We start from the raw sequence: 25,024 nt of genomic DNA on the forward strand, positions 1-25,024 counted from the left end.
CTGACATCATGACCACAGTGCTCTCTGCTGACATCTCTGTCCATTTTAGGAACTGTCCAGAGCAGCATATGTTTGCTATGGGGATTTTCTCCTACTATGGACAGAGATGTCAGCAGAGAGCACTGTGCTCATGATGTCAGCAGAGAGCACTGTGTTCCAAAAAGAAAAGAATTTCCTCTGTAGTATTCAGCAGCTAATAAGTACTGGAAGAATTAAGATTTTTTTAATAGAAGTAATTTACAAATCTGCTTAACTTTCTGGCACCAGTTGATTTAAAAAAAAAAATTATATATATTTCCACCGGAGTTCCCCTTTAATGGCACGGTTTCACAACATCATAGATTTTTTTTATGCTGGTGTGAAGTCAGTCATACAAATGTAAAAAAATAAATAAAAATTAAATAAGTCTCTAATCGGACCCCTATCAATCATGACCACTAATGTCTCCTTAGTTAATGGAGCAGTAGTTTGTATGCTTTGTCACCCTCCATTCACTGTCTATAGGACATAGTAGACTTCAGGATTTGGCAATATTTTGGAAGTCCCATAGTGAATGGAGCAGGGGACATTTGACCTCCGTTCTCATGATTGGAAAGGGACCCAGCGGTCGAACCCCTATCGATCAGCTAGTTACCCCCTATCTTGTGGACAAGGGACGACCCCTTTTAAACCTACGATTTGGTCAGGACGCTCAAGCATAATATTTCCGCAAAAATGTCCCCATAAGAGAATCGTATGAAACTGGCCTAACCCTCTTTCGAGCTCCAAAAAAAACCTCATAAACCCCTATTTTGTCTTAGGTGGCATTCCCCTTTCCTTATAGTTTACATTTCATATCGCCACTTTCTCCCGCTTTTCCAAGTAATATCTGACGCTATTATGGTCGCTGCCAAGCTGTAGATGAGATGGGGCTTATATAACCGCAATGCTTCTTCCTGAGGTTAGGCCATGTTTCCCAACCAGGGTGCCTCCAGCTGTTGCAAAACTACAACTCCCAGCATGCCCGGACAGCCGAAGGCTGTCCGGGTATTCTGGGAGTTGTAGTTTTGCAACAGCTGGAGACACCTTGGTTGGAAAACACTGAGTTAGGCAGACTTATGCCTCGGTGTTATGTGTTTGCCTTTATTTTTGATAGTAAATTTGTTTGCACATATAAGTTATTGTGATTTTTTATTTTATTTCTTTCTTTGCCCAATGTATGGGGAATCCATTGTATGTAGAGACCTTGGGGGAGATTTGTCAAAACCTGTGCAGAGGAAAAGTTGTCCAGTTGCCCATAGCAACCAATCAGATCTCTTCTTTCATTTCTCACAGGCCTTCCTGAAAATGAAAGAGGCAAGCTGATTGGTTGCTATGGGCAACTCAGCATGCTTGAACTTGTAGTTTTGCAACAGCTGGTGGCACCCTGGTTGGGAAGCAGTGTGTTAGTCAGTCTAATATATCCATCTAGGATATATATTTATCTTTCTTTTATGTCAAATAAATATGATCGAGTTTAGGGATAGCCCAATACCATCAATCTCCATCTCCGCAGCCCAAGAGTAGCAAGATCAGGAGCCGCACCAAAAGTCCCATGCAAATCTTTGAGACTTCCGTCACTGGGAGTTGTAGTTTTGTAACAGCTGAAGACACCCTGGTCGGGGAAAATATTAAGTGCAAAATTCACACAAATCTGTGGTGCGGGTTTTATATCAGCCACATGTCAATTTATGTTGCAGACATTTTGTGGACCTATTGACCTTAATGGGATCCCCAATTTATTTCACAATGACAAATGTGATTTCGTACTTCAGGGGTCTTCACAGGGGGGGGGGGTAAACTTTCCAAAGTCTCCCTACCATACGTTTCCTTGACTTACTCTAAGACGTCACTGACCTGAGGACATCTAGAAGGGAGATTCCAGGCGTTAGGCCGCCACTTTGCCCAGGCTGGCCCGGAGGATACCTGAACCTAATCCTTACTTTGCTAGAGGGCCCATCAGCTTTCCTCTTGTCGCTAAAGCCTCCACTTTGCATCCCAATACATTAACGGAAATAAACCTGAGATTGAGCTGGGGACCTTTGAGGCAACAGCCGCCCAAACAGTGTTCATAGTAGCAAAAGTTGACCCCCGCTCTGGGACACCACAAATATTCTGGTGCGCTTTCTCTTTTATTGCTCTCTGCTGCTCGTGTTTCCTCACCATATGACTTGTCTTGTTATATAAACCCATAACCCTCATCAGCCGGAGCAGAACATCACTTCCAAAGCTTTTTTTAATCAATTTTACATTGCAAACATCTGCTTGGATTGTAATTTTCCCTCCCCCATCCAGTCTGTTCCCAGTATCCTTGAGGACAGCAAGTTATGTCTTACAAAAAGCCCATTACCTTGTTAAATGGTTATTGCTTTACTGATACTGGGGATACTGGAAGTGATCCAATCGTAGAAATGTTTTCTACCAGGTTCTCTGCCATAAGGTGGATGTCAGAAGAGAGGGGAAACGTCCAATTATGCAGTATGATACAGCTATTATGTCCGTACGTAACCTAGAGCCCACAGGGTGTTGCCTTTATAGGTTTGATAATATAGCGATAGATCTCTGCTTGTTATGTGTCTTCGATTCCCCGTGCGAATAAATGGATGAGCCGATGATGTACCCTGCAATAACAGAGCAGACACTGAGGTTATAAAGCCAGTCCATATCCTTTATACAGCTGTCACATTATTTACTCCATTCACAACAATAGCTAAAAAAAACAAGGTTTATTTATTAAAGTGTACCTGTCATCAACAAAAACATTTTATATAATTTAGATAATAATATTATATGTATATTTGTAATATGCATTGGTTAAAAAATGTGTATATTTTTTGATGAAAAAAATGCTGTCCCTGCAACTATTACCTGTGTGTCTCTATGAGGAGTCAAAAAACAGGAAGTGAGGGTAGGACAGGCAGGGACTGGTGCAGACTCCTGTCAATCTTCCTCATGTTTGAGCCCATAACATGTCACAGAGCCTCACAGCACAGAGCCCCGCTTGTCCTCAGTGTGCAGAGCCCTGCTTGTCCTTACTGCACAGAGCCCCGCTTGTCCTCAATGTGCAGAGCCCCGCTTGTCTTCGGTGTACAGAGCCCTGCTTGTACTCAGTGTGCAGAGCCCCGCTTGTCTTCAGTATGCAGAGCCCCGCTTGTCCTCGGTGTGCAGAGCCCTGCTTGTCCTCGGTGTACAGAGCCCTGCTTGTCCTCAGTGTGCAGAGCCCCGCTTGTCCTTACTGCGCAGAGCCCCGCTTGTCCTTACTGCGCAGAGCCCCGCTTGTCCTTACTGTGTAGAGCCCTGCTTGTCCTTACTGCACAAAGCCCCGCTTGTCCTCGTTGCACAGAGCCCCGCTTGTCCTCGTTGCACAGAGCCCCGCTTGTCCTCGTTGCACAGAGCCCCGCTTGTCCTCGGTGCACAGAGCCCCGCTTGTCCTCGGTGCACAGAGCCCCGCTTGTCCTCGGTGCACAGAGCCCCGCTTGTCCTCGGTGCACAGAGCCCTGCTTGTCCACCCTCACTTCCTGTTTTTGGACTCCTCATAGAGATACACAGGCAATAGCTGCAGGGACAAATATATATATATATATATATAATTTCTTAACCAATGAATATTACAAATATACATAAAATGGTATTATCTACATTATATAAAAAGTTTTTGATGACGACGGGTACATTTTAAGTAATAGGAAAACAAACTATATGAGTTTATTGCTTAATTGTACTGACCGTAGAACAAAACTAAAGGAGATCTTCGGCAAAAATTTACTTATCCCTCATCTACAGGATAGGGGATAAGTTAGACTGCTGGGGCCCCCCGCGTTCACCGGGACTGGGCCTGGCGCTGATTAATTTCTATGGGAGCGACTAAAAGATCGGAGTTCAGTTCTCGGGCATCATCAGCGCTCCCATAGAGATGAATGTAGGGTGTGCGGTCTACCGGCAGTAAGAGTGCCGGGGTCCCGAGGACGGAGATCACGTGGGGCCCCAATTAATTTTCACAGGAGTACTCCTTTAAATGGGTAGTCCAGTGATTAACTTTTTTTTTTTTTAAAGAAAGGTTGTTTTTTGTTTTGTTTTATTTACCCCCCCCCCCCAACCCCCCCCCCCCCCCTTCAGGTGCAGGTACTGAGCATGAAAACACTTGAAAGTGGTGCATGGAGGTAATAGAAACATATTACTATGTATTATAACTTGGCATCATCACTTAAAGGATGAAGAAGAACAAAAACCTGGAGTACCCTTCTAAATAGCACTATTTAAAAATATTACTTTTCCTACAAAAAACAAGCCCTCATAGTTTTATGTTTACAGACAGATAAAAAAAAGCCTTGAATGTAAAAAAAAAACAACAAAAAAAACAAGACGTAGTTGCCAAAAAATCAATTTGACAATATAAGTGGTTCAGTGTCCTGTGCTATTTCATTGTAATATCTCACCGAACATCCAGCTGTGTGCAACACAACATCTCCCCGTCACAATTCCACGAGCTGATGGTTGGTTTTTTCCCGAATAAATTGCAGCGCCAGCTGGTCTCCTGGATGATGTCACTGTCCGGTTCTTCTGCAGTAAAACGCAAGGCGCGGATCCGATGCACCTCCACATGGGGTAGAGCAAACTTAAAAACAATAAAACCACATTTGTATTTCCCTTTCTGTATTGACCTAGTAGTCCTTGTCCTTAAAGGGTTATTCCCACGTGGACATTTATGGCCTATCCACAGGATGAGCCATAAATGTCTGATAGATTAAGGTCCCACCTCTCAAGATCAAGGGATGTAGCAGCTGAAAGTGGCCGGGAAGCCAAAAACAACTGAATGGGATGTTTACACAGTTTCCCTAACTTCCATAACTTACATTGTTTGAGCGTATCACAGAAAACATGAGAGAGCGCGACAAATGGATATAGGGGTGTGGTAAAGTGAGGCGACAGCTGTTTCACATTGGCAGGTGCTTCCTCCAGCCTTGAGGCCGGAGGAAGCGCCTACCAGCGTGAAATGGCTGTCGCCTTGCTTTACAGCACCCTATGCACCCATTTGAGTGAATTAACTTACATTATTTGTGCATATCACAGAAAGCATGAGTGAGAGTGACAAATGGGTGCAGTAAAGCAAGAGAACTGCTGTTTCATACTGGCAGGCGCTTCCTCTGGACTTAATTTGTTGACAATGCAGAGAGAGAGGAGTTATAAAAAGTTTTCACCAAAAAGGAATGGGACCAACTGGGGCTGGGCCTCCTTTCGCAAAGAGCAGTATGGTCTGTCACTATGGTATGTCCGTCCTTGCATAGAGAGAATGGCTTCCAGATTCAGGGAGTCAGAATGATGATCACATGCTTAAGTGTAAGGACTGGAAAGAGCTCATAATTCCTAAAAATTCGGAAAATTATCAGTGCTAATATGTATCTCACCTATACTCCCAGTAATGTACAAATATCAAATATTACAACAACAAAAATAAAATGATATTGGGGCGAAATGTATTCTGGGTTTGATATATCATACAGCCACCACTAGGGTGCGCTAGCTGTAAATGGATTTTGAACACAATGGAAGTTGAAGAATCCTGTATGAAGAGGCCGCTGCAGGGAGACAGTGTCAGGGGAAGCCAGGGGCGCAGCTTTAGGGGCTGCAGAGGTAGCAGTCACACTGGGGCCCTGGTGCCTAAGGGAACCCCAAAGCACATTTGCCCCCTAAGAGACCAATATTATAATTGGAACATGGGGCCCTAGATTTTTCAGCAGGGCCCAGAAGCTACAAGTCACGCCTGTGGGGGAAGCCGTTCAGTGCTAGGCCCTCCAACCACGCAGCCCCATAGTTGTAGCATGTCAAGCCTCTATTGTAGGTATGCCACTGAATCGTGGCAGGCATGATTGACTACTGACTCCATACCTCCCATATTTTTTTATAGTCAGAGGGGCACCTTTGGGACACATTTGGTTCATTTCATATCTTTACACTGTGATAGCGGGGTGTGATGGGGGCAGATGTTGTTACCCTAGGGGCAGATCGCCTAAACCTAAAACCACCTGAAGGTATACCGCTGGATCCTGGGCCAGGCACGAGGGCAATAAAGACTCCGACGCCAAGTTACGGACATCGGTAGCTTTACTGAGGGTAGACAGATGGTAAAGTCTATACAGTTCAGCCAGGGCCCAAGGAGGTGACCAGTGACACAGAGACCTTAAGGGCTTGCTGGGACTTGTAGTAGGACTGAACAATTGAATGCAGATGACAGGGACTGACTGGACTTGACTCATAAAGCTGTGACTTTATCTTACTTGACTTGATGGCGGCTGCAGGACTGGACTTTGAGGTCTCCAACACTCTGGACACACACACTAGACGACTGCACTGGACCTCAGCAGAAGAGAGAGAAGATCCACCCAGGGCTTATATGGGGGAGACTAGCAGGGAGCCCATAGGTCACTCTTGGGATCACCTGGTCACTGGTACCTCCTGGGCAACAATCACATGACATAACTCTTAAAGATACATGCCCCTCCAATCAAGTCTATGGGAGGAGGCGTAATGGCTGTGTACTAGCCGTCATGCCCCTCCCATAGACATAAATGGAGGGGGCATGGCGTGACATCCCGAACGCAGAAGCTGCAAGCTTCCGTGTTCCGGACACCGCAGCTGCCGGGCCTAAGATCGCAGGGGTCCCCAGCGATGGGACCCTCGTGATCTAACATCTTATCCCGTATCCTTTGGATAGGGGGGATAAGATGTGTGCAGCATAGTACCTCTTTAAGCGATTTACTATCTCAGCCCGTCCCATAAAAAGTGAATGGAAAGGTACAGCAAACGCTTGACCATTGCTCCATTCAAACAAGGCCCATTGGACCCCCCCCCGATTTTGTGATCGTTGGGGTTCCAATGGTTGGATGTACACTAACTAGACACCTATTGCCAGAGGGGTAACTTGTAGCTTATTGGCCCCCATGCAAAATCTTATTGGTCTCTTTTGGAGCAGACGTGCCTTGAGGCCCCCTTAGGTACCAGGGCCCTGATGTGACTGCTACCTCTGCACCCCCTATAGCTACCACCCCTGCTTATGGTCCAGCCTGTGTATAGAGAGTGGGAAAGAGGGTCACTTGGCAGGTATATGACTAGACTTCAGATTGACGCAGATTGTGAAGGTGACTGGTTATACAACACTTTCACCTGTATAGAATAATATAAACTTAAAACCCACATTATTATACAGGTTACTGGGCCACGAGGAGAGGCTCCGGTTGCCTCCCTGCCATCCATATTTATCAGTATAATCCATAGTAACAAACACCATGCAGAAGATTCCATAGATTCTTATCATCAGTCTTCACTCTTCCTTACCTGGTCCTTATGATTTGTGTTTCTTATAAGATATCTCAGGACGTGGCGTGCTCGGCACTGCCGCACAAGGATAAGGTCGGCGGTGCCATCGGCCAGGTGTGCGGATGGTGATAGGCCCTCTTTGGTGTTGGGACACGCACAGGACATTACAGTGATATTGAGAGCCATGAAGGATCCGGTAAATTTTGTCCAGGACTCTGAAAGGCTTTCTGTGAAGAGATAAGTCATGTTAGTCAAGTGTTTCCACATGTATTCCCAGAGAGCACCATCTTTAACCTATGACCCACAGTTTGACCAATGGGCTTTAGTCCAGCCCCCACTATATAAAGGGGTGGCCATCTTTAATTAGCTCTCTTAGACCCTACCATCTGATCTGAGAACAAGTCTTTGCTGAGGCAGCAAGCACCAGAGGCCTTAGAGTCAAGGGTTCAGCATCTGGAGACCACAAAGCTACAAATCTCTCCAGTAAGTCTACAAGTCTATGTCTGCTGTCACTACACCTAGTCAAGTCCTGCACATAGTCAAGTCCTGCACATAGTCAAGTCAAGTAAGTCCTGCACATAGTCAAGTCAAGTCCAAGTCCTGCACATAGTCAAGTCAAGTCTAATTACAAGTCAAAGTCAAGATTATTACAAGTATTGGTCCAGCAAGGCTGCGATTTCCTCTGGGTCCTGGTCACCTCTCTGGGTATTCTGGCCTTAGCTGTGAAGATAATTACACCTGTCTTCTACTCAGTAAAGCCTCTGTTTGACCATAACTGGTGTGGTGTTACGGAACCCAAAAACCACACTGGTGTCACGAACACATAGGGGTTAATACCATCCGACCCCCGGGGTTAATAACATCAGATTTCACCACTCACACTGCAAAACCCGTGGTCATGCCATTCACAGCACAACATACAATGGTGGTCCTGAGGGAGCACTGTTATTGTAAAGGATAGATGAAGTGATGAGAAGATGCCCAGGCTCACCTTGTGATCCACTTTGTTGTCTTTCTGAAGATTCCAAGCATACACGGCACCTGCGAGAAAATTCTGAAATATAAAATATCCAACAAAACCGAGGGTAAAGGAGGAGTATGAGGAGGATGAGGAGCATTACCCTGTCCGGCAGCGAGTGTTGTCTCTTGGGCTGGAGCTGCTGTCTCGGGCCTCCTGATATTCTATTGTCCCTCTGTAGGAGCGGTTACTGAGCACCATCTTTATGCCTAAGAGAAAAGTAGATCTGAAAGTACAACCAAAGGCAAGAATGTGGGATAATTCTCTATATACAAAACTGAATGTAGCATAAAATATTTTGAGCATGTTACTTCTGAATATTAGGTCTTACCTGCATATGTATACCGCTTGGGTCCCCACTTGCGAAGTTTCTCACTTTCCTTCAAGACATCCCCAAAGAAACCATAGCCGATTAATGACGAGGAGTATCTTACAAACTTCCCATTATGGTGCAAAGAGCAGACATCCAGAGGCTGCGTGTCTCCTGAAAATCAGTAAAACTGATGTATATAAGGCCTGCATGGTTATCAGTTCATGGCCATATTCCAGTCTCTTTTACATTTACTTGCAAGTGCGGTTCACGTCCCACCTTAAAAGTTGTGGAGGTGGAATGATCTGTACCCATCTATTTACTATAAAAGTTAGGTATGGCCAGGTTCATATACTAATGAAAGAGAAGACAATCCCATATGAAGGTGACTTTAGTAAAAATGACTTGCCCTGAAGAACGATACACACATAGCCTATTAGTCCAATACAACTCTACACAAATCTCTGAAGATGGCTGCCCACTGTAAGAACCCGAAGGGCTTTTGTTTATCTTGGTTGTTAGGACTACGCATCTGTGCTCCTGGATGTGGTTCAGTTGCAGCCTATCAGAGTCCTCCTGCTTGAATCACAGAGATATATAAGGAAGCCTTTACCATTCCTGCTTTGCCTGTGAAAGTTCTTGTAACCTAACTAGCAACCTCTGTATTATTATTGTCTATCTGGTTCTGATTCTTTTTGGCTTGGCTTTTGTCTACTCTTTGGCTCTCTGAATTTGTACTCCGTTCTCTCCAGGCTTAATTCAGCTTGTTGACTTCGCATTCAGTGTGTGTGTGTGATTAGGTTTATTTTCTGTTAGTTTTGTGTGCCTCCAGCTGTTCCTGACCTTTGTCTGTTTTTTTTTTTTGTAGTTTATTGTTTTGACCAGTGACTGCCATCGCTTATTTTAGAAGGTACTGGCACCTTGGTTGGGGACCCGCTGCTTAGGGCAAGTACGCAAGTAGGCAGGGACAGAGGGAATGGGCAAGCTCAGGGCTGCACTCTATCCCTGCCCAACGTGACACACACAATTTTATTAACAAACATCTTAGTAAGTATAGGTCTTAGTCTTTCCATATACAAAATAACATAATCTAGTTATCCTGAACCATTAACCAGATATCAGAAATCCACAAACTGGTTAGTTGGTTGAGGGTACATCAGGTATGAGTAAATGAGTTTGGTTTTAGTACCATATTCCACTATAAATTAAATGACATGTAAAGAAAATCAGGACACGTACAGGCAGGATCTATACGTGATTCCTCCTGACTTACCCACAATAATGTGCAGAGCAGACGTCACAGGGTCATTGACTCCCACTGTGGCATAACACACACAATTTGTAGACCCTTGAAACAGAGAAATTGCAAATGTTATCAAATATACAAGTAAAGTAATAGTACATTCTATATGATCTAAAATACAGCACGTGGAAGTATCAGACGTCACATTTGCAAATACACAATACAAACAAGTTTTGAAATAATCATAAACCTTCAACTATGTTGATCTGATCCCTGCTATAAAGGACAGATACCATTTCTAAACACTTTGGATATGTCATTAGAAGAGATGAGTGAATTTCCTGAAATTTGTTATGGTCTAAATCAATTAGTATTTGCTCATCTCATGAGCAGGCAAACCTTCTTGGACAGGAGTTCGTACTCCAATTTTTGTGGCATCCTCCTGTAAGGCACAGAAAGAGTCCCTGCTCCTGTGAGTACTTTTTCATGGCAGCCTATATCGATAGCATAGCTCGCCACATCAGAATTGTAAACCAAACACTTTGGATGTGGAGAAATCAGATTTCTCAGAGGGCCTTCAAAAATTAACTTTTTGGGGGGCAACAGGCCCCCATCTACTCTACTCTAGGCCCCCATCTACTCTAGGCCTTTTATGATAGTGATGTCTTCTCATTCCAAAGGGGCCTTTGGGCCCTTTGAGGTTTAGATGTGACTTGTCCTCCCAATCCCCTATAGCTATGACCCTGTAAGGACTGTGAGACAGTGACACGGATGGTGTTCGGGGATCGCTATATTTCCCCAAGGTACCTGTTGTATTTGGATATCAGGTTTCAGGAACCGCATATCTCATCCAGGAAAAGCTGGTTGAGATATGTATAATCCAGGAAATAGTTAAAATCCCTGGTGAGACTTAGTTTGCTAGGGAATTTGGTAACTCCTGTTATTGTGCCGGCATTGGTTGGGGTGAAAGGCAGGTTTGGTAGTGGGGTCTTTAATCCCCTGCTTGGTTGAAAAAGGTGTAACCAAGTCTGCGGTGAGAGGCTGTGAGGAACCTCTGATGAGAGTTGTAGTCCTGAGGTGAGCGGCTTCAAGAGGGACATTTACCTTGTGTAAGTAACAAATTTTAGTGACTGTTTGTTTTGTTGGGTGGCTGGTAGTAAGCCACCGGTACAGAGAGGGAAGATTTTGTGTAGTTAGCGTTGGACAAGCAGGATTTATTTTGTATTTGTTGTTGCCTGAAGTTAAAGGCTGTATTTGCTGTATTTCTAATAAATAAAAAGCCAGGAAAAATGCAGTGTAAAGGGGTACTCCGGTGAAAAACTATATATATATTTTTTTTTAATCAACTGGTGCCAGAAAGTTAAACAGATTTGTAAATTACTTCTATTAAAAAATCTTAATCCTTCCTGTACTTATTAGCTGCTGAATACTACAGTGGAAATAATTTTCCATTTGAAACACAGAGCTGTCTGCTGACATCATGAGCACAGTGCTCTCTGCCGACATCTCTGTCCATTTTAGGAACTGTCCAGGGTAAAAGGAAATCCCCATAGCAAACATATGTTGTTCTGGACAGTTTATAAAATGGACAGAGATGTCAGCAGAGAGCACTGTGATCGTGATGTCAGCAGAGAGCTCTGTGTTTCAAAAAGAAAATAATTTCCGCTGTAGTATTCAGCAGCTAATAAGTACAGGAAGGATTAAGATTTTTTAATAGAAGTAATTTACAAATCTGTTTAACTTTCTGGCACCAGTTGATTAAAAAAATATATATATATATAGTTTTTCACCGGAGTACCCCTTTACACTGCATTTTTCCTGGCTTTTTATTTATTAGAAATACAGCAAATACAGCCTTTAACTTCAGGCAACAACAAATACAAAATAAATCCTGCTTGTCCAACGCTAACTACACAAAATCTTCCCTCTCTGTACCGGTGGCTTACTACCAGCCACCCAACAAAACAGTCACTAAAATTTGTTACTTACACAAGGTAAATGTCCCTCTTGAAGCCGCTCACCTCAGGACTACAACTCTCATCAGAGGTTCCTCACAGCCTCTCACCGCAGACTTGGTTACACCTTTTTCAACCAAGCAGGGGATTAAAGACCCCACTACCAAACCTGCCTTTCACCCCAACCAATGCCGGCACAATAACAGGAGTTACCAAATTCCCTAGCAAACTAAGTCTCACCAGGGATTTTAACTATTTCCTGGATTATACATATCTCAACCAGCTTTTCCTGGATGAGATATGCGGTTCCTGAAACCTGATATCCAAATACAACAGGTACCTTGGGGAAATATAGCGATCCCCGAACACCATCCGTGTCACTGTCTCACAGTCCTTACAGGGTCATAGCTATAGGGGATTGGGAGGACAAGTCACATCTAAACCTCAAAGGGCCCAAAGGCCCCTTTGGAATGAGAAGACATCACTATCATAAAAGGCCTAGAGTAGATGGGGGCCTAGAGTAGAGTAGATGGGGGCCTGTTGCCCCCCAAAAAAGTTTTTCACCGGAGTACCCCTTTAACTTGACCATGTCCCTGTCTCCCACTGCTATTTTGCCGCTTTTTGGACTAGTTCCGCTGAGCTAATCTCCTATAGGACCCAGTGAGAATCATGTTCTTATTTTTTGCTGTCAAGCATACATAAACATTAGGGACGCTGATTTTATAGTAAACCTAAAGAAACCCAGAGTGCATAGAGCAGTGGTCTCCAACCTGCGGACCTCCAGATGTTGCAAAACTACAACTTCCAGCATGCCCGGACAGCCAACGGCTGTCCGGGCATGCTGGGAGTTGTAGTTTTGCAACATCTGGTGGAGGCCACTGGCATAGAGTAGAGCAGAAAACCATGGTGGTCATGCCACCGCCATGCAGATGTTGCCTTAATTAGGCTTGAACCCATGGCCAAATACCCCACTATGTTAAAGGGGTATTCCAGGCAAAAACTTTTTTATATATATCAACTGGCTCCGGAAAGTTAAACAGATTTGTAAATTACTTCTATTAAAAAATCTTAATCCTTCCGATAGTTATTAGCTTCTGAAGTTTTCTGTCTTACTGCTCAATGATGATGTCACGTCCCGGGAGCTGTGCATGATGGGAGAATATCCCCATAGGAGCTGGACAGCTCCCGGGACGTGAGTCATCAGAAAGCAGTTAGACAGAAAAAAAAACAACTCAACTTCAGAAGCTAATAACTATTGGAAGGATTAAGATTTTTTAATAGAAGTAATTTACAAATCTGTTTAACTTTCCGGAGCCAGTTGATATATAAAAAAAAGTTTTTGCCTGGAATACCCCTTTAATATATGATCATGTTATGTGCACTGGGTTCTCACCGGCTGGTATGATGCCAATTCGCAGACTGCATGGTATCAGTTTGGCATCCTCTTTGTCTTCAGTGATCCCGCTGTCACTCTGTGTACGCTTCAAAAGACCATGGAGCAATTCACTGAACATGCCATCCCCTCCAACACATACTATCCTAGAAGATATAGAACTCTGGTGAATATATCTACTTCTGTGTAAAAAGGGTTAAAAGGAATAGATATATTACTGGGATGGGGGTACATTCACAAATAGAAACCTTCCCCATTGACGGCCATATTCATAATCCTACATACAGCCATATCCTAAATTAAAGGGGTACTCCGGTGAAAACCTTTTTTCTTTTAAATCAACTGGTGGCAGAAAGTTAAACATATTTGTAAATTACTTCTATTAAAAAATCTTAATCCTTCCAGTACTTATTAGCTGCTGAATGCTACAGAGGAAATTCCTTTCTTTTTGGAACACTGATGACATCACGAGCACAGTGCTCTCTGCTGACATCTCTGTCCATTTTAGCAACTGTGCTAAGGGCAGCATGGTGGCTTAGTGGTTAGCACTGCTGCCTTGCAGTGCTGGGGACTTGGGTTCAAATCCCACTAAGGACAACAATAAATAAAGCGTTCTTATTATTATAATAACGTCAGCAGAGAGAACTGTGCTCGTGATGTCATCAGAGAGCATTCCAAAAAGAAAAGAATTTCCTCTGTAGTATTCAGCAGCTAATAAGTACAAGAAGGATTAAGATTTTTTTTATAGAAGTAATTTACAAATATGTTTAACTTTCTGCCACCAGTTGAATTAAAAGAAAAAAGGTTTTCACCGGAGTACCCCTTTAACATTGTATGAAACAGTAATATGGCACCCATAGGAATCTATGGGTTCATGCTGTGCACATAATTTCCTACAAAAATGCATGAGAAAGAAACATGTCCAATTGCATGTCAACTATGGCGGTATCCCTCCCCCCCCCCCCAAAAAAAAAAAATTAGATTCTAAGGAAAAATGGCAATAAATGGCATCATAGCTCATGTATGTATAAGATTTGCAAACATGGCTTAAAGGGGTTATCCAGGAAAAAACTTTTTTTCTATATATATATCAACTGGCTCCAGAAAGTTAATCAGATTTGTAAATGACTTCTATTAAAAAAATCTTAATCCTTTCAGTACTTATGAGCTTCTTAAGTTAAGGTTGTTCTTTTCTGTCTAAGTGCTCTCTGATGACACGTGTCTCTGGAACCGCCCAGTTTAGAAGAGGTTTGCTATGGGGATTTGCTTCTAAACTGGGCGGATCCCGAGACACGTGTCATCAGAGAGCACTTAGACAGAAAAGAACAACCTTAACTTCAGAAGCTCATAAGTACTGAAAGGATTAAGATGTTAAGACAGTTTGGCAACCACTGATTTAAGTCATAGTTGTACCACCTAGGCCTGATGACCATTCTTAAAGGGGTACTCATGAGGGAAAAAAAAAGTTTTCAAATTAAGTGATAGAAAGTTAACAGATTTTTAAATTACTTCTATATAAAAATCTTAATCCTTCCAGTACTTATCAGCTGCTGTTTGCTCTGGAGGAAGTTGTGTGGTTCTTTCCAGTCTGACCACAGTGCTCTCTGCTGTCCCCTCTATCCATTTCAGGAACTGTCCAGAGGAGGAGCAAATCCCAATAACAAACCTCTCCTACAGAGGTGTCAGCAGAGAGCACTTTGGTCAGACTGGAAAGAACTACACAACTCCCTCTGGCGCATAAAGCAGCTGATAAGTACTGGAAGGATTAAGATTTTTATATAGAAGTAATTAAAAAATCTGTTCACTTTCTATCACTTGATTTGAAAACCTTTTTTTCCTCATGAGTACCCCTTCAAGCATGGTCATCAGGCCTAGGTGGTACAACCTAGGCCTGATGTTGCAAAACAGCTGTCTGGGCATGCTGGGAGTTGAAGTTTCGCTACATCTGGAGGGCCACAGTTTGGAGACCACTGACTTAAAACCTAAAATGACATCAATGCTGCCATATCTGAGGGTAGTTTGGTAAAAAAAATACTGTATTTTTCGCTGTATAAGACGCACTTTTTCTTCCCCAAAACTGGGGGGGGGAAGTTGATCTTATACGGCAAATACACACCTATCGCGGCGGTCCCTGCGGCCATCAACGGCCGGGACCTGCGGCTAATACGGGACATCACCGATCGCGGTGATGCCATGTATTAACCCTTCAGACGCGGCTATCAAAGCTGACCGCCGCGTCTGAAGCGAAAGTGACACTAACCTGGCTGATCAGTCAGGCTGTTCGGGACCGCCGCGGTGAAATCGCGGCGTCCGGAACAGCTTACAGGACACCGGGAGGGACCTTACCTGCCTCCTCGGTATCTGCTCCGTGCCGGGATCCCCTGCATGGCCGGCGCTCTCCTTTGACGTCATCACGTCGTCGCGCACGCCGTCCCTTCATCCAATAGGAGCGGCGTGCGTAGCGACGTGATGACGGCGAAGGAGAGGGTGGATCCCGGGGATGAAGACGTCCGGAGCGTCGGGGACACCACGGGAACGCGGCGACAGCGATGGAGCGACATCCAGGGCAACGGTGATGGGTCCGGAGCGGCGGGGACACGTGAGTATTACCTCCTATACCAGTGGTCTTCAACCTGCGGACCTCCGGATTTTGCAAAACTACAACTCCCAGCATGCCCGGACAGCCAACGGCTGTCCGGGCATGCTGGGAATTGTAGTTTTGCAACATCTGGAGGTCCGCAGGTTGAAGATCACTGTTGGGTTCAGAATCTTTTTTTTCTAGATTTTGCACCTTTAAAATTGGGTGCGTCTTATATGCCGGTGCGTCCTATAGGGCGAAAAATACGGGTAAAACGGAGAAGATCAGTGTCATAACGCATGTAAATCTTCATTGGGAAAGCTATTGTGTACATAGGACGGACTTCGCTGTCCGCACACAGTCACTCACAGCTTCTTGTATATACTAAATATTCGCAAAATGTACTAATCCATATAATCTAGTAACTTGCTTTACCCATCATATCTCTGTAGGTCGGCTTCCATGAGGTAATCTCTGGCATAATTTACTCGGGTTGTCTCTAAAAGATAACAAAAAGAAAACTGGAGGTGGAAAGAAAGGACAGACAAAAGATTATGGGGGAGATTTATCAAAACCCGTTGTCCAGTTGCCCATAGCAACCAATCAGATCGCTTCTTTCATTTCTCACAGGCCTTCCTAAAAATGAAAGATTTGGTTGCTATGGGCAACTCAGTAACTTTTCCTCTAGACAGGTTTTGATAAATCTCCCCTATATATATAGATATACTTGATAATTTTTTGCTAAAAGCTCCTCAGTTAAAGGGATCATGCATATGGAGCGTCTATGGGTCGGTAGTACCATCATATTGGACCTCAGCATGGCTTTGCATGTAACAACAGCACAAATAGTGGGGATTTTTCATAATTTTGGCATCCTTTTCTGAACTTTTAGTATTATGTTATGTGTATTTTAGCAAAGCTTCTGTGGCTCTGAAAAGTTAAGGATTTAGCTTGTGGACCTACTGCCACTCCACCCTGTACATGAGCCCTATACTGTCAGGCCTGTAAAGGCTACGCCACTATAAGCCTGGCTGGTCCCTGCATGGGAGACCACCTTGTGGTGATTATCATTTCTGCAGTTTTAAGAATTCTCTATGAGTCCTGTTTTATCAAACCCCTCATACAGTCATTTGCATGAGCCCAAAATGTGGGTCTGAAAACTTTTACCTGGGGGTTACTTAAGGCTGGCCATACACATTAGATTAAAGGGGGTACTTCAGCCAAATTTTTGTATTTATCCTATATGTTTGGGCTGTCACTATTGAAATAATAAACTTCACCTTACCTTCCGCCGCTCCCCTGGTGCCACCGATATTGCTCTCTATTGTTTCGTTCGTCTTCCTGGTTTTGGGGCCTAACATACCACACTGTGGGACAGCTAATCGACGTCTGCAGCGAAGTCCTGCCTTGGTCGGTGATAGAATGAGCGGCTCTGTCTTGTATAGGCGCAAGCCCCAGGAAGAAGGCTGGGTCCGTGCCCCTTACATGACACTGCCATTCAGCCCACTACCAGCAAGGCGGTACATCGATGTGGCTGGCGATTAGCAGAGCGCAGTGTGATGAATCCAACCCCAAAACTAGCAAGGAGACCAGGGCCTAACGACAGGAGAGGGATATCGGCGGCACTGAGGGAGAAGTATAAGGTAAGTTAAAATGTATAATTTTAATAGTAGCAGTCCAGGCAAATAGAATAAAGAAAAAAAATTGATTGTACCCCTTTAATGTTGGCCAAACCCACTGTTTTTGGGACCAGCCAACCATTGTCTATGAGGACTTCCTGACTCTTCCCACGATGCCAGAGGAGGGAAGGATCTGGAACTTGCATATCAACGACAATGATTTATTCACATGGACAAAACCGGTGCCATTTTTTGAGCTGTGGTCAGACCTGAAGGTCCCATTTATTTCAATAGGAGGTTCAGTGCAGCATCACGTCTTCAGTGGCACATCACATGGTTCCCTGGTACGTGGCGTATATGTATATATACAAAAATATTGAAGACAACCCACATACCAATGACATGACTCTCAATTCCCACCAGCTGGAACAGGGGAGATACTTTGGTGTAGTAGATCTTTGAAGCTTTACCACGACCTCCATAGGGATTAATAAAGACAAGTAGCTTTTTTGGCCTTGTATGTCCTGTTATAGGGAAAAATTATAATCTTCTGTATACTCTGGAGGAAGTTGTGTAGTTCTTTCCAATCTGACCAGAGTGCTCTCTGTTGCCACCTATGGCTGTGTCAGGAACTTGTCCAGAGTAGTAGCAAATCCCTATAGCAAACCTTTCCATCTCTGGACAGTTCCTGACACGGGCAGAGGTGGCAGCAGAGAGCACTGTGGTCAGACTGGAAAGAACTACACAACTTCCTCTGGAGAATACAGCAGCTGATAAGTACTGGAAGGGTTAGAATTTTTTTTATATATATATATAGTTTATATAAGTAATTTACAAATCTGTATAACTTTCTGGCACCAGTTAATTAGATTTTTCTTTCTTTCTCTGGAGTGCCCCTTTAATTAAACAACATGGCTTCTTTACGGTTTACGGTAAAGAAGTCGGTCAGATATAAGCCCAAATTCCATTGCAAGAATGTACAATACCAAAAATGTCAACTCCTACAATGTGTTATTATAACAGTTTTTCTCACCTGTCTGGGTTATTTTCTTCTGAATGGCCTGTACCCAGCTATGAGCTATCTGAGCATCTTCAGCCGTGAATGTCACCACTTGTAGGGACCAACATCGAGAAGGCGTACGGGACACATGATATACTAAGGAGAATGAATGATGTACACATAGGTTAATACTGAATACACAATAGTTTATACACATTGTCTGGTCAGAGGTGTGTGTGTATGTATATACACACATATATATATATATATATATATATATATAGATAGATAGATAGATAGATAGATAGATAGATAGATATTTGTCATGATGATCAATGAGATATGTAGTGACCAATCACTGGAAATCCAGCAACCAACAGGAAACCATCACACCAGGTTAGACCAGTATGAAGCTGGTGGTTGGTGGTAACTATACAACACCACTTTCTATATTTCTATAGGAATCCTGCGCATCAGGACTGTTTTAGAAAAACCATTTACATACAGTGAAACCTCCTTGAGAAGACCACAGAAAAATGCCTTCTACCAGTCTGCCTTGACGGAGCTGGTTACACCAGCAAAACATCGCGGAGCCCAGTAATGTATGTTTTATGAGCAGCAGCATATGTACGGCTGAGATAGAATCTTATATATACTGTATATATGCATAAGCATATGTAACACTGAATGTGGCAGCAATACACAACACTCCAGTGTAAATTTAGTCCTATCCCCAGTGTATGCCCAGTGATACAGGTAAGTAGTACCCTCAAGTAGATACTGGGGAGAGAAGTATTCTACAAACCTAGAGAGCTGGATAGGTATCGCTGTGTTTTTAACATTAATTATTTAGCATCTTAAGACATAGCTTTGGAAGATTACAACTAAAGATTGTAATTTTAGGGGAGGGATCTTAAAACAGTGTTTTTTCCCTGACCTCATATCTCATCCTCATATCCCGTCCACATATCCCATCCTCATATCCCGTCCTCATATCCTGACCTCAAATCCTGACCTCATATCCTGACCTCATATCCCGACCACATATCCCATCCTCATATCCTGACCTCATATCCCAACCACATATCCCATCCTCATATCCTGACCTCATATCCCGACCACATATCCCATCCTGATATCCTGACCTCATATCCCATCCTCATATCCTGACCTCATATCCCAACCTCATATCCCATCCTCATATCCCGACCTCATATCCCATCCTCATATCCTGACCTCATATCCCGACCACATATCCCATCCTCATATCCTGACCTCATATCCCATCCTCATATCCCATCCTCATATCCCATCCTCATATCCTGACCTCATATCCTGACCTCAAGTCCTGACCTCATATCCTGACCTCATATCCCGACCACATATCCTGACCTCATATCCTGACCTCATATCCAGACCTCATATCCCATCCTCATATCCCATCCTCATATCCCATCCTCATATCCCGACCTCATATCCCATCCTCATATCCTGACCTTATATCCCGACCTCATATCCCATACTCATATCCCGACCTCATATCCCATCCCCATATCCTGACCTCATATACCATCCTCATATCCCATCCTCATATTCCGACCTCATATCCCATCCTCATATCCCAACCTCATATCCCGACTTCATATCCCATCCTCATATCCCGACCTCATATCCCATCCTCATATCCTGACCTCATATCTCATCCTCATATCCCGACCACATATCCCATCCTCATATCCTGTCCTCAAATCCTAACCTCAAATCCTGACCTCATATTCTGACCTCATATCTCATTCTCATATCCCGACCACATATCCCATCCTCATATCCTGACCTCATATCCCATCCTCATATCCTGACCTCATATCCCATCCTCATATCCTGACCTCGTATCCCGACCACATATCCCATCCTCATATCCCGACCTCATATCCCATCCTCATATCCCGACCTCATATCCCATCCTCATATCCTGACCTCATATCCCGACCACATATCCCATCCTCATATTCTGACCTCATATCCCGACCACATATCCCATCCTCATATCCTGACCTCATATCCTGACCTCAAGTCCTGACCTCATATCCCGACCACATATCCCATCCTCATATCCCGACCACTTATCCCATCCTCATATCCCGACCTCATATCCTGACCTCATATCCTGACCTCATATCCTGACCTCATATCCCAACCACATCTCCCATCCTCATATCCCGACCTCATAGCCTGACCTCATATCCTGACCTCATATCCTGACCACATATCCTGACCTCATATCCTGACCTCATATCCCGACCACATATCCCATCCTCATATCCCGACCACATATCCCATCCTCATATCCCATCCTCATATCCCAACCTCATATCCTGACCTCATATCCTGACCTCATATCCCGACTTCATATCCCATCCTCCTATACCGACCTCATATCCCATCCTCATATCCTGACCTCATATCCCATCCTCATATCCTGACCTCATATCCCATTCTCATATCCCGACCTCATATCCCATCCTCATATCCCGACCTCATATCCAATGCTTATATCCTTACCTTATATCCCCAGTCTCACATCCCAGCCTCATATCCCGACCTCATATGTTGTCCTCATCTCCCAACCTTATATCCCATCCTCAAGTTTTACATGAAATTTTTCCAGCCATTTGGAACATACATACATACACACATATATACGTACAGACATAAACACATACATACATACACAGACATACATACATAAATACATACATATATAAACACACATACTGTACGGTACATGCATATACATACACATACATACATACACATACATACATATATAAACACACATACTGTACGGTACATGCATATACATACACATACATACATACATACACACATACATACACATACATACACACATGCAAACATATATGCACACATACATACATATATGCACACATACATACATACATACATATATGCTTGCTTACATACATACACACACATACATGCACACACATACATACACATACATGCACACATATATACACACATACATATATACATACACACATACATACATACATACACATACATACATACATACATGCACACATACATACATACATACATACACATACATACACACATGCATACATATATGCACACATACATACATACATATATGCTTACATACATACACACACACATACATACACATACATGCACACATACATACATACATACATACATGCATACATACACATACATACATACATGCATACACACATACATACACACATGCACACATACATGCACACATACATACACACACATACATACATGCATACACACATACATACATACACACATGCACACATACATACATAAATACATACATGCACGCATACATACATACATGCACACATACATACATACATACATACATACATGCACACATGCACACATGCACACATACATACATACATGCATACATGTATACATAAATGCACACATACATACATACACACATACAAGTTTTACATACATACATACATACACACATACACTTACATACATACACATACATACGTACACACATGCACACATACATGCACACATACATACATGCACACATGCATACATAAATGCACACATACATACATACACACATACATGCGCACACATACATACCCATACATACATACATACATACATACACACATACATACACACACACATACATACATACATACACATACATACATACATACACACATACATGCATACACACATACATACACACATGCACACATACATACATACATACATACATACATGCACACATGCAAACATACATACATACATACATACATACATACACACATACATACATATACATACATGTGGTGGCCCGGTACGGGAATTGTACCCCCATACCCCTCATGCCCTGTCAGGCAGCCTCCCTACAGTGACCCCTGGGCCCCCTCTACACCTGTCCCCTTGTATATTTATCTATTGCCTGTATTATATTGTATAATGTTTATTAAAAGGTGTTATAGCTTTAAGAATTGTTAACATGTGATTACCAGTGTCATGTGAGTGTAACCCGGTTTTAAGGCATCAGTGTTATTATACTATACTAATATTTTATTAGATTCTTCATTGCATTAATTACACTTTTATAACACATTTAATGAGGGCAGTAAACGCCTATGACCATCCCGTAATGTATGCAGACCAGTTGGGTCACACGTGTCTTGGCACTCAGGCTCAGGTTACCTATCGTAAAATCCTTGCACGTAATATTCCTTTCTTGGAGAACACACCCGGATGGCTTATTTACAGCGAGTATATTTAGTATGCGCAGGAGTGAGACTGACATTGTTGATGATGCGACGTCACCACAATTACAGCCGTGTCATTTGGTCATTCATCATTATAGAGCAACGGCTGCTAAATTGTCATCGTTCTAAATGGCATTGTCGGTAATTTAGAGTCTGTACTGAGTCATACGGATGGGCACACAGTGGGCATATTTGTGGCACATTATAAGGTGCCAAAGCGGGCACTGTGTAGGAGGCATATAGTAACTGGCCCTAGGACAGTGGTCTCCAACCTGCGGACCTACAGATGTTGCAAAACTACAACTCCCAGCATGCCCGGACAGCCGTTGGCTGTCCGGGCATGCTGGGAGTTGTAGTTTTGCAACATCTGGAGGTCCGCAGGTTGAAGACCACTGCCCTAGGAGATCACACTGGCCCAAGTCAAAGTGTATAGAACAGTGTTTCCAAACAGGGGTACCTCCGCCTGTTGCAAAACTACAACTCCCAGCATGCCCGGACAACCTTTGGCTAAGAGTTGTAGTTATGTCACAGGTTGGAGATGTCTGTGCATTCTGGGAGTTGTAGTTTTGCAACATCTGGAGGTCCGCAGGTTGAAGACCACTGCCCTAGGAGATCACACTGGCCCAAGTCAAAGTGTATAGAACAGTGTTTCCAAACAGGGGTACCTCCGCCTGTTGCAAAACTACAACTCCCAGCATGCCCGGACAACCTTTGGCTAAGAGTTGTAGTTATGTCACAGGTTGGAGATGTAAGTGCATTCTGGGAGTTGTAGTTTTGCAACATCTGGAGGTCCGCAGGTTGAAGACCACTGCCCTAGGAGATCACACTGGCCCAAGTCAAAGTGTATAGAACAGTGTTTCCAAACCGGGGTACCTCCGCCAGTTGCAAAACTACAACTCCCAGCATGCCCGGACAACCTTTGGCTAAGAGTTGTAGTTATGTCACAGGTTGGAGATGTAAGTGCATTCTGGGAGTTGTAGTTTTGCAACATCTGGAGGTCCGCAGGTTGAAGACCACTGCCCTAGGAGATCACACTGGCCCAAGTCAAAGTGTATAGAACAGTGTTTCCAAACCGGGGTACCTCCGCCTGTTGCAAAACTACAACTCCCAGCATGCCCGGACAACCTTTGGCTAAGAGTTGTAGTTATGTCACAGGTTGGAGATGTAAGTGCATTCTGGGAGTTGTAGTTTTGCAACATCTGGAGGTCCGCAGGTTGAAGACCACTGCCCTAGGAGATCACACTGGCCCAAGTCAAAGTGTATAGAACAGTGTTTCCAAACCGGGGTACCTCCGCCTGTTGCAAAACTACAACTCCCAGCATGCCCGGACAACCTTTGGCTAAGAGTTGTAGTTATGTCACAGGTTGGAGATGTAAGTGCATTCTGGGAGTTGTAGTTTTGCAACAACTATAGAACCACAGGTTGGAGAGCACTGACCTAAGCCACATCCATGGCAGTTTTCCCAACCTGTACGCCTCCAGCTGTTGCAGAACTACTACTCCCAACATACTGGTAGTTGCAGTTTTGCAACAGCTGGGGGGGCACACTGGTTGGAAAACACTGTACTAGCCAAAGGCAGTCTGTGTATGCTGGTGTGGTAATGGTGTGTGATGAGGGCAGATGTTGTTACCCTAGGGGCAGATGGCATTAACCCCTTGTATTCAGTAACACCAGGGCGTGGTTTATCCTCTATACCACCCGAAGGTATACCGTGGGATTCTGGGCTAGGCACGGGGGCAATAAAGACTCCGACGCCAAGTTACGGACATCGGTAGCTTTACTGAGGGTAGACAGATGGTAAAGTCTATACAGTTCAGCCAGGGCCCACGGTGGTGACCATAGATGCAGAGACCTTAAGGGCTTGCTGGGACTTGTAGTAGGACTGGACAATTGAATGCAGACCACGCTGACTTGACAGATGACAGGGACTGACTTGACTCATAAAGCTGTGACTTTATCTTACTTGACTTGATGGTGGCTGCAGGACTGGACTTTGAGGTCTCCAACACTCTGGACACACACACTAGGCGACTGCACTGGACCTCAGCCGAAAGAGAGAGAGAGAAGCTCCACCCAGGGGTTATATGGGGGAGACTAGCAGGGAGCCCATAGGTCACTCTTGGGGTCACCTGGTCACTGGTACCTCCTGGGTAACAATCACATGACATATCACATGGTATAACTCTTAAAGCAACAAGACATTTTATAATACATTACACTGCAGAACATATGTACAGGG

General features: G+C 43.8%; 1 protein-coding gene across 1 annotated transcript; it reads right to left on the reverse strand.

The window, feature by feature from the left end:
• Positions 1-1,815: 1,815 nt before the first annotated feature.
• On the reverse strand, positions 1,816-24,806 carry LOC130291402 (ceramide kinase-like; the record flags this gene model as incomplete). Its single annotated transcript, XM_056540106.1, has 12 exons — positions 1,816-2,639; positions 4,455-4,633; positions 7,351-7,559; positions 8,324-8,373; positions 8,454-8,559; positions 8,682-8,834; positions 9,934-10,008; positions 13,252-13,397; positions 16,265-16,328; positions 17,844-17,972; positions 18,482-18,604; positions 24,749-24,806. Coding segments are annotated over 12 exons (1,344 nt in total), but the record flags the coding sequence as incomplete, so codon positions are not given.
• Positions 24,807-25,024: the final 218 nt, after the last annotated feature.

The sequence above is a fragment of the Hyla sarda genome, chromosome 9 (genome assembly GCF_029499605.1).
Source record: "Hyla sarda isolate aHylSar1 chromosome 9, aHylSar1.hap1, whole genome shotgun sequence".
NCBI lineage: Eukaryota > Metazoa > Chordata > Amphibia > Anura > Hylidae > Hyla > Hyla sarda.